General features: G+C 54.0%; 1 protein-coding gene across 1 annotated transcript in view; it reads right to left on the bottom strand.

Moving 5' to 3' along the window:
- Nucleotides 1-345: 345 nt before the first annotated feature.
- Spocd1 (SPOC domain containing 1) overlaps nt 346-10,884 on the bottom strand; it is a 30,717-nt gene continuing 20,178 nt past the window's right edge. The window contains exons 5-14 of the mRNA XM_051172076.1: nt 10,271-10,378; nt 9,326-9,485; nt 9,063-9,179; nt 6,713-6,838; nt 3,842-4,025; nt 3,566-3,716; nt 3,071-3,215; nt 2,344-2,433; nt 1,686-1,872; nt 346-995 (exon numbers count right to left, since the gene is read on the bottom strand). Of these exons, the coding sequence (XP_051028033.1) occupies nt 346-995; nt 1,686-1,872; nt 2,344-2,433; nt 3,071-3,215; nt 3,566-3,716; nt 3,842-4,025; nt 6,713-6,838; nt 9,063-9,179; nt 9,326-9,485; nt 10,271-10,378 (1,918 nt within the window). The remainder of the gene's footprint in view (nt 996-1,685; nt 1,873-2,343; nt 2,434-3,070; nt 3,216-3,565; nt 3,717-3,841; nt 4,026-6,712; nt 6,839-9,062; nt 9,180-9,325; nt 9,486-10,270; nt 10,379-10,884) is intronic.

Below are 10,884 nucleotides of genomic sequence, written 5' to 3'. Positions count from 1 at the left end.
AAGAGCAGTCAGTGCTCTTAACCACTGAGACATCTTTCCAGCCCCCTCAGAGTAGTTTTTAAATGCCTCCAGACACCACATAGCAAGAGCCCTGTCCAGGGACAAAGTGATGACTCAGGACACTCCCCCACCTCTGATCAGCAACTAGGGAGGGCATGTATTTGTGCACAAAATTTTAAAGAGACCTCAAGCCACACCTGGATGAGACTAGAGACTCCTACACAGCCATAAGATGCAACTCTTACTTTGCCAAGTTTTTATTGAACCAAAAAAATCAACATCAAACACTGCAGAACAGATACAAACTGGGCAGGTGTGGGAGAGCTGATCCGCTTTTCCTCTGGTTCAGCACTGGTAAGAGAATCCACACTCCCGTTCCGGTGAGTCTGAAGGCTCTGGCAGGGGACACGCAGAGCCACCTCCATCCACAGGGCCCAATGAAGGGTCTGGGATTGGCCCAGGGGGATCTGCAACTGCAGATACTGCAGAGGATGGAAGGAGGGGCTCCTGGCCTGGGGGCCACAGTGAGGCCTGGAACTGTTGAGTCATGGTCACTAAGACCCTGAGGTGTTGGAGTAGGTCTCGGTGGAAACAGGAAGGCCTATGGAGGTGCTGCCCACGGCCAATGCCAGGAAAAATTGGTCCTGCTAAATTGAGATGTTGGGGGTGGCACCAGCCTTCTTCTGAGGACCTCTGTCCTCTCCCACGTTCCTGCCTTCCCCTGCCTCTGGGGAGGCCCTGGGGAGTACAAACAGTCCTTGGTGCCAGGCTGTCCTTGGCCAAGCTCTGATGTGAGGCCTCCTCATGGGGAGATGATCCTCTCAGGGTGGCCTCTGAGCTGTCCTCTGGCTGGTAGCGTCTCATCTCCACTTTTTTGCTGAAGGAGACAGTCTTTGGCACCTTTTTCCGCATGGGGCTGGGCACAGCTGTGTCTGGAAGCCCATCCTTAGGGAACAGTACAGCTAGTAACAGGCTCGTGTGAGTAGCTTCGAGACCTGCAAAGAGGAGGAGAACAGAGTCCCAAGACCTGCAGGAAGTCTGCCTGGATTCCTCAAAAGCTGCCATGGCTCTGTGGGTTTGATCAGGACAACTTCCTGGCAGTGAGGTGGGGAAAAGCAAGCAGGCAAGTGAGCCTGTCTCAGAATACGTGGTCTAGGTGATCAAGGGTCATCTGGTTACCATCCCAGGGGTTGGTGGCATCTGTCCTCATGCCTACCATAAGGCAAGGTATGAATGAATGAATGAATCAATCAATCAATCAATGAGATGACTGGATCACTTAGTGGGACCCTGTGAACAAAGGTGTCCCAACGCAAGCTGGGCTTTTGTTCAGAACCGCCCGACAGAGGACATGCCAATTTGCCTCCAGAACTGGGAACTGCAGCTCAGGAAGGTCTTAAACTTTTTTTTTTTTTTTCTTCTTCTTCAGAGCAGGCAGGCACATCCTGTTGTTCTTGAGTCCCTGAAGTCCTTTTCCACAGGTGATTTCCTAGGGCCATGCCTACACTGACGCCTGCCCTGAAGCCAGGCCTAGCTAGGTCAGCTGCAGAGTAACACCTATCCCTCCCGCTGGCTGCTACAAGTCTTTCAGTAAGCTGTCTGGATCTGCCTCCGGCCCGGCTACACTTACTTGGATTAAATGTGGCTGCTCTGTAGTTCTAGTTGGGCATGTAACTGGTTCTCACCTGGGCCCCCCAGGGGGCGCAGTCTGGCTGGCAGAGGCTGGAAGGCTGGCAGGGGCAGCAGGACCATCGCCACGGGCTCCACAGATGCCAGGCAGTGGCACTGCTTGTTGTTGAGGTAGGAGTAGAGCAGACGGTAGTTCTTGATGTCCCGAGACCCATGGGGACAGAGTCTGACCACACAGATGTCCTGGAGGATACAGGAAGAGGTAAAGGAGAGGCAGCCATCCTCTGGGCCTGCAGGCACACTCAGACTCAACAGACCTCTGCGAGCCTATTTCCTTTTAGAACAGTGGTTCTCAACCTTCCTGATGCAGCTCTTCATGCTGCGGCAACCCCCGGCCAGGAAGGCATTTTTGATGTTACTGTAATTCTGCTACTGTTATGAATCATGATGTAAAAAATTTCTGATGTGCAACCCTTGTGAAAGAGCCGTTTGACCCTCAAAGACCTTGTGACCCACAGGTTGAGAACCGCTGCTCTAGGAAGAAACAGGGAAGCGAGGGGGGGGGGGGGTGGGGGGTGGGGAGAGGCAAGGCAGACGGGGGAGGGGGTTGTCTTGCCCAGGGTCACTGGTGAGCTAGGGAGGGAGGGAAGAAGCTGAGAGGAGGGGGAGCGGGAGAGGCAGAAGGAGAGGATGCTCTAAGGGCAGGCAGCTTACCCTTGCCTTGGCTGGGCACATGCTGTCGAGAAGATCCCAGACATTGTTTGGGGGGAGGCAGCCCGCTGAGCGAATGACCTGTGGCAGAGCCTGCAGGCAGGTGGCTGGTCAGCACCCAGCTTCCCACCCTCTTAGGCCAAAGCCTGGGAAGAAGAAGGGTAGTGTATCCAGACCCCCCCCCCCCCACGCCAGGGGCTCCCCCAGAAAGCTCTAGCTGCCCCTGGAGACCTCCAGTAGTGTCCTCGCCAAAGTTTCATGGGCTCTCACTCGCTCCCTGATTAAGTTTAGCTCACCAGTCATTCAATAGTGACTCTTAAAACCCTCCTGGTGGCGTACGCCTTTAATCCCAGCACTCGGGAGGCAGAGGCAGGCGGATCGCTGTGAGTTCAAGGCCAGCCTGGTCTACAAAGCAAGTCTAGGGCAGCCAAGGCTAACACAGAGAGACCCTTTCTCGAAAAACAAACAAACAAACAAACAAACAAACAAACCCCTCCTGTGAACTGAGAGGCCCCAGAACATTCTCCCTGCAACTCCTTTGCCTTATGCCTTGGGGTAGAGCTATTAGCCTCAGTGTGTCTCAGAATCAGGCTAAGTAAGGTGTGCCCTCTTTCCTCATGCTAAGTTAGCACAGGGCTCACCGATCATCTGTAAACCCAGTGGATGAATAAATAACCAACCAGGCTGAGAAGTATGTGAGGGAGGGGCCTTGTGAGCAGGAGTGGAGTACCTGGACGAGCTGACAGCTGTGCCCCGAGATCAGCTGCGCCTTGGCCCGGAAATGCTTGATCGAGAACATATCCAGTGAGCCTTCCCAGGGGGGAGGGCTGGGCAGGCCATTTTTGGGCCCAGCAGGCATCTGGAGTCTAGAAAGAAGGACGGGGCAAGGGCCACGCAAGCGTCACTCATTAGGATGTTCCTCCAGTATCCCCTTCCTTTGCAGAGCCGGTACCGTGTCCTCATGGCAGAGAGCTGAGCACTGACTGCACAGCTTTGTGAAGGAGGGGACCAGGAAGCCGCACAAGTTCCATCTCACAGACGGACAAGCAGAGGCTCGAAGACATGGGAAGACTTAAGGTCATACAGGAAGGAAGCTCCTGCAGAGTGTGTGTGTGTGTGTGTGTGTGTGTGTGTGTGTGTGTGTGTGTGCGCGCTGTCGCTCCAGCTGGTGGCCTCCCCCACCCATGCTTCTGGGTTGCTTGCCTCCTGGCTGTCAGTTCCATACCTGTCCTGTGGTTCTTTGGGGAGTGTCTCCCCAGCTTTGAGCATCTCTGAAGAGGACACAGGAGCTGGATCTGGGGCTTTCTGGATGACATTTTTCTCCATGTCCATCAGGACTCTGGGGAAGCCAGGCGGTTTAGTTGAGGATTTCCGATCTGCAAAGAGCAGAGGCAAGGACTGACATGTGTATGCGGAGACAGAAGCCAGCCCACAGCTCCATTCCAAGGTGACCTGTGGCCCAGCCACTGCCATTCCGACACCTTCCCACTGGGCTACCCACCCATGTTGTGGCTGCTGCCCGTATGTGGCTCTGGCGGGCTACCACTGACATCCTTCCTGGCTTCCTTCCCACCATTGCAGATGTGGCAGTTAGTATCCCAGAGGTGGTGCTGATGCTGATCTGTGGTGTCCTCCAGAGGGCCTGGCAGGGCCTGTGGGCTGCACTCTCTGGGTACCATGGGTTCCTGCAAAGCACAGGACAGAGAGGGATAGATGGCAAAGAGGTCAGGAAGGTCAATGGCCCTCAATAGGTAGAGCCTCGAGAAAGTGGCTTATTTTCCTACATATGTTTTTATACTCCAAGGCACTAGAAATTTGTAAAAGAAACCTCCGCAAGTTAGCTGAGACTCCCGGCCAAGCACTGGGTGACACATAGGGAGCTGTGTGGAAAAGTGGGGGGAAGGAGCAAAGGACCTGGAGGTGACAGAAGCTCCACAAGAACCACCTACCCAGGGCCCAGAGGGGCTTGCTGAGACTGAAGCACCAACCAAGGACCATGATGGACTGGCCCTAGGGCCCCCTACAAAGATGTAGCTGATGGGCAGCTCAAGCTTCATGTGGGTCCCCTAGTAAGGGGAGAGGGGCTGTCTCTGACATGGACTCTCTTGCCAGCTTTTCAATCACTTCTTCCTGGCAGGACTGCCTTGCCAGGCTACAGGGGAAGAGGACAATCTTTTTTTTCTTCCCTTTTTAAGATTTTATTATATATACAGTATTCTGCCTGTGTGAGTGCCTGTAAGCAGAAGAGGACATCCGATCTCATTATAGATGGTTGTGAGCCACCATGTGGTTGATGGGAATTGAACTCAGGACCTTTGGAAGAGCAGCCAGTGCTCTTAACCTCTGAGCCTCTCTCCAGGCCCAAAGCGGACAATCTTGATGTGACTTGAGCTGGCGTGGATGGGAAGGGGCGCTCCCCTTTTCTGAGGAATAGGGGAAGGGGAGGGGGAAAGGGGAGAGGAGAAAGGAGGGAGGGTGGGATTGGGATGTGAGGGGGGATGGGGCTACGACCAGGATGTAAAGTTAATTAATAATTAATATTGTAAATTTTTAAAAATCCCACCATTCATTCAGACACCTGTTGAGACACTGGGTAGTTTTTCACACTTTCCCTATGCAGAGGGTCTGCGGGAATCCTCCTATGATTTGAGGTCAAATATTCTTTATATTCATATTTTACCCATCAATTGCAGTAGAAACATTTGCCCCCCCCCCTTGTAGGCCCCCCATGGGCAGACTGCGTGGCAGACTGTGTGGCAGACTGTCACCTCTGCTGCTAGACATTAGGGTCACCTCCAGTTGTCACCAGCACGAAGCCCCGGAGGCATCTCTGTACATAAAGTTTTTTCCCCTAACTTGTGCATCCTTTCTTTAGGTCTAGTCCTCAGAAGCAGATGACAGAACCCAGGAGAATAAATACTCTAATCACCTTTCCCCGCTCCCTCCCCCCCAGCCCACCAGAACAGAAACCCTTGCGCCAGGAAGGTTTGAAAAGCTAGATCCTCAAAACACTGCCAGGCTCACATCCCCGCTCCACCCCAGTGAGCTGAGTCCAATGGCTGAGTTTCAGCAAGGCAGTGTCAGCAGTCGCCATGTTCCAATGAGGTGCTGTTTGTAAAGGGGGCATATGGCAGGTACTCAATAGGAGCGAAGGTTGCTCTTCTCTGTCACCTTCCCTTCCCCTGTGCCATCTTCTTCCCTCTCTTCCCCTGGCACTTTCTGTACACGCCTCCCTCTCCAATGCTGACACATCCAGCTCTTGAGGGAAAGTGGCTTGGCTTGGGCTGGGGAGCAGCTGTGCCCCCTGAGGGCTCCTCTCTACACAGGCAGTTGATGCTTCTTGGCTTGGATGCTGGGGAGTCGGGTGGGAGGTGGCAGGGAGTTTGTCTTATCACACCCGCTGTCATTCCCCCCCCCCCCCCCCAGGGCCTGGCACCCAGGAGAGAATCAACAAGTCTGTACTGAGAGAACTCCCCTGCCCTCCACCCATCTTCTGATCAGAAGCAGGCGACAACTGACCCATAGAGACCCCAAACAAGCCAGAGTGGCCTTCTGAGGGTGATGAGTGTGGGGCAAAGGGGAAAGTCTTGCTGGCCAAAGGACACCAGTTAGCCATGTACACTAAGAAGGCTCTGGACAAGATGGAGGCGCTCCACTGGAGGTGGATACAGGATGTGCCAGGGGATGGAGCTGACCCATCAGTAAAAAGGCCTAGATACTGAGCCTCCTCCAGGTGAAAGGGCAAGGTCAGGTGGGCCTCTAACGGGACTGCCCAGGCTTGTGGGCGGTTCCTTACCTGCGGCTACGCCAAGCAAACAAACCCACTGACAAAAACAGGTGTCTGTTTCTAACCTTTAGAAAAGCCACTGCCTGAAGCCACAATGGCTAGGGCTGGGGTGACTGCAGTGACAAGCCTTAGTGTCCCTCTTTTTTTTTTTTTTTTTTTTCCCCTTCTGTTTTTCCAAGACAGGGTTTCTCTGTTTAGCCTTGGCTGTCCTGGACTCACTATGTGGATCAGGGTGACTTCGAACTCAGAGCAATCTGCCTGCCTCTGCCTCCTGAGTGCTGGGATTATAGATGTGCGCCCGGCCTTAGTGTCCCTCTTGTTCTATTAAGTGTCCTGGAGCTAGGCTAAAAGAAGGGAGACCAGCGCCAGGCCTATTGCCCCACCCATTCTCAGTGCCTCCACCACGAACAGCAAGGATTGCAGTCCCTGCTAAGCCTTGAACACAGGGCCAAAGGAGTATGAAATGGCCTTGCTCGGGGGTTGGCGGTGGGGGTGGGTGGGGGTAGGGAGAGGTAGGAGGGGGGTGGGGAGCGTGGCACAGTTAGTAGTACCTGTGCCTATGTCAGGCCCTGCCCTGCCCCTTACCATCAGGTCCTCCAGGGTCAGCATCTGGTCCGAGTCCCGCTGGATCTCTATCTCCCCCTTGTGAGTCAGTTTGGAGGCGGGAAGTCTGTACAGTTCTTTCTGGTATTGCTCAATGATGTCCAGGCCCTGCAGAGGCCAACCAAGCTCAGCCAGGGGCCTCTGGCAAGCGAGTGACCTTCCCTCCTTCAGGCTTCTCCCTTGCGGGGGTGGGGGGCTCCCTCGTTTTCCAGCCCGTCTTTGCTCACTCAGAAAGCCAACCACCCTCTCCCCCCGTCAGCCCTAACCTCTCCAGGTTCCACTGAAGTCTCGCCTCCTCTAAGGAATGTTCCTGGACTTGGCCTTCACCCAAGTCAATTAGGCCTCTGGCTACCCCATCCCACCCCTCCCCAGAGAGGCTGTGGTGTCTGGGACAAGGATGCAGGCTGAGTCCCAGATGGGCCATTAATAAAGATTTTAAGGATTAGTTTGGACTTTTGGCCACCACTTTAGTTGCCCTAAGCCTCAGTTTATCTATTCTCTGGCGATTAAGAGCAAGGAGTTAATAAACACATGTGGAGGGCTCTGGTTGGCTCGAGGTTCAGAGTAGCCACTTAGCTAGCTGTCATTCCCTTTGCTGACCAATGTCACCTGACCTGGATGCCTGTCTCTTCTTTTCCAATGGTGCAGGAAGAGAGGGGTCCTGCACCCCCCCATCCTACCCCCAGGCAGATGGACTCACTCCAGGATGAGGACACGAATACTGGGCTTTGATTCAGGCCCCGTGTTCATTACCCTGACATGCTTGCTTATGCACATGTGTACATGTGGGTGTGCATGGTAGCGGATGGCTGGGTGCATTGTGCTCGTGTGTATAAATGCATGTAGAAGGCAGAGGTGAATCTTCGATGTCCTTCCTCAGGAGCCGACCACCTTACTTTTTGAGACAAAATCTTTCACTAGGCTGTATCTCCACCTCCCCAGCCAACACTGGGATTACAAATGACCAGGCCATTGGGTGGTAGTGCATGCCTTTAATCCCAGCACTTGGGAGGCAGAGGCAGGTGGATCGCTTTGAGTTCAAGGCCAGCCTGGTCTACAAAGAGAGTCCAGGACAGCCAAGGCTACACAGAGAAACCCTGTCTCAAAAAACAAAACAAAATGACCAGGTGAACTCAGGGTTTCACGCTTGTGCAGCAAGTTCTCTGAGCTGAGCTCCCTTCCCAGCCCCTACCCTGGATTTTTTAAATCATTTAATATGTATACAATGTTTGCCTGCATGTGTGTCTGCCCACCAGAAGAGGGCGCCATATCTCACTATAGATGGTTGTGAGCCACCACGTGGTTGCTGGGAATTGAATTCAGGGCATCTGGAAGAACAGCCAGTGCTCTTAACCACTGAGCCATCTCTCCAGCCACGGGAGTTTTCTTTTTCTTTTTTTTTTTTTTTTAATATATCCTATTAATTTATTCATATTACATCTCAATTGTTATCCCATCCCTTGTATCCTCCCATTCCTCCCTCCCTCCCATTTTCCCCATATTCCCCTCCCCTATGACTGTGACTGAGGGGGACCTCCTCCCCCTGTATATGCTCATAGGGTATCAAGTCTCTTCTTGGTAGCCTGCTATCCTTCCTCTGAGTGCCACCAGGCTTCCCCATCCAGGGGACATGGTCAAATATGGGACACCAGAGTTCGTGTGAAAGTCAGATCTCAACCCTGGAATTCTTAATGGCTGCTGCACAGAGGCTGTGCTGATCCCTAAACTACCCAGCTGCTCCTGTCCTATGACACCTACAGTGCCTAGAACAGAAACTTAGCTGAGTAGTGGAGTCACTGGTTGGACTTGGGTTATCAGCTCTCCCAGAGCAACACCTTAGCATCCTCTCCACCTCAGCCCCTCAGCCCTGGACTAGTCCCATCTGCCTCTGGCCACCAAGCATTATGCCAGCCTTCCCAGAAGCCAGCTCAATGCTGTGCCTTCCCTGTTCCCCAGAGTTCCATGCAGGGCGAGGCCCACAGGCAGGGCGAGGCCCACAGGCAGGGCGTAGGAAGGTTTGACTGAGGAGGATGGGATTGTGGGGCCGCTTTTCCAAACCTGAGGTTGGGATGGAAAGAAGAGCACAGGAGACTTGCTCACGGAAGTCCTCTTGGCCCCCTCCCCTCCCCCCACACAACCCAGTTCCACAGAGAAGCAGAGTGTGGCCTCTTTCCCTCCCCTTTGTCCTGGAAGGCTCCCCGGCTTGCTTTCTGTTTTCTCCAGCTCCTTGTCAGCCCTAACTGTCCATCTGTCCTGCTTCCTCTGTCCTACTGCAGGGCCACCCTCCCTACACATGCCCTCCCACCTCTTGTGACGTGTCCACTCAGCTCACCTTTTTCTCCTCCTCATCCCGCCAGCGGGACAGCTCCTTGGGGGCCAGCTGGATTGAGCTCATCTGTACCAGGTCGTGTGGGGTGACATCACAGTGAGCCACTTTGAGAAACAGCTCCTGTGGGGGAAGAGAATGAATGCACCATTCCACCTGAGAGCGCCCACTCCAACCTGCCGTCTTGCTCTCCTGGTATCCCAAAGGGAGGGCTGAGCAGGCAGGCTGAACCTCTCCCCCTTCCCCACACTCCCCCTCCCGCAGCTCACAGAGTTTCGGGGATCTCTCAGGTTAAAGAGCAGGCTGCGGTACTTGGTCTTGTAGCGGATGTTGGTGTCTTGGGTCAGGTGGAAGAGGGCTGCCTCGATGCCCTCTGCAATGCCTGCTACCTCTTCTTCCTTCAGCAGCAGGTCAGGAAGCTCCTGGGCACTGTGGGGACAAATAAGCCCTATGCAGGGACAGTCCACTCCCTCAGCCCCAGAGGGAGGTGGGGGGGGGACTTCCTTTCTATAGTGAGTGTTTCCCCATGGATGAGGCTACCCCACCCCACCACCCCACCCCACCCCACCGCTCTCCCGCTGCCCCAGCTCTATGAGGAAAACATGGTCTGTCTTCCGTTTATCTAGGGAGAGCTCAAGAGTTCAAGGCTCAGCCTAAGGCGACACAATGGACCAGTGGCAACGCAAGTGTCGGAAGCCGGGCTGCTCGGCGCTATTAAGGGAGCTGTGTCTGTGTGGAGAGACTCAAGCCTGGGGTTGGGGGCTAAGATATCAGCCAGAGGAAAGGACCAAGCTGGGTTGAGGGGAGTAAAACATCAACTAAGGCATGGGTAGACACAACCCTGATCCAGCACTGACTTGTGCAGCCTTGGCCAGCTCCTGCCTTCTCTCAGCTTCCTCTGTAAGTGAGAACCCTGGCCTCAGATCTCTGAGACCTCACAGCCCGGACTCTCCCTGGAACTGAAGCCACGTATTACCGATACCCAGGGTCACATGTCAGCTCGTCACTGGCTGTGTGGGCCCCCAAAGGTTTGGACACATACACGCTCATTCTCATGCACACTCACACACACACAAGCACTCACTCCTACACACACACTGTCAGTCACACACACACACACTCACTCCTACACACACACTCAAATATGGTCTGGCCCAAAGCTACACACGATATAGCCTGTCCGCACAGCTGGGAGGTAGCGAGCAAAGCCTTACCGAGTCCATAGCGCTTCCTGCATGGCACGGACCACGGTGGCTCGCACTTCAACATCCAGGGGCGCACTTTCCTGTTCACCTGCAGTAGAGGGAATGTACCATGCGATCCTGGGGACGGCAGGGAGCACAAGGAGGGGCAGATTTGAGGGGGCTTGGTTCCCCCATCTGGGGCCCTTGGGAGGAGAACTTTGGGCTGATGGGGAGTGAGGGATCCTAGCAGGATCTGGGAGTTGGTTAAGAATCCTCCCCCAGGGGCTAGAGAGATGGCTCAGAGGATAAGGGCAGTGACTGCTCTTCCAGAGGTCCTGAGTTCAATTCCCAGCAACCACATGGGGGCTCACAACCATCTATAATGTGATCTGATGCCCTCTTCTGGCTTGCAGGTGTACATGCAGGCAGAGCACTGTATACAACGTAATAAATAAACCTTAAAAAAAAAAAAAAAAAAAAAGAATCCTCTCCCAGCTGGGGCATGGTGGCACATACCTTTAATCCCAGCACTCGAGAGGCAGAGGCAGGTGGATCACTGTGAGTTCGAGTGATTTACAAAGCGAGGCCAGGACAGCCAAGGATAACAAATCCTGTCTTGAAAAACAAAAAACAAACAAACGAAA

This window comes from Acomys russatus, chromosome 29 (assembly GCF_903995435.1).
Source record: "Acomys russatus chromosome 29, mAcoRus1.1, whole genome shotgun sequence".
Classification (NCBI taxonomy): Eukaryota; Metazoa; Chordata; class Mammalia; order Rodentia; family Muridae; genus Acomys; species Acomys russatus.
Note: the sequence above shows the minus strand (reverse complement) of the source record. Positions and strands in the feature narration are given on the sequence as shown.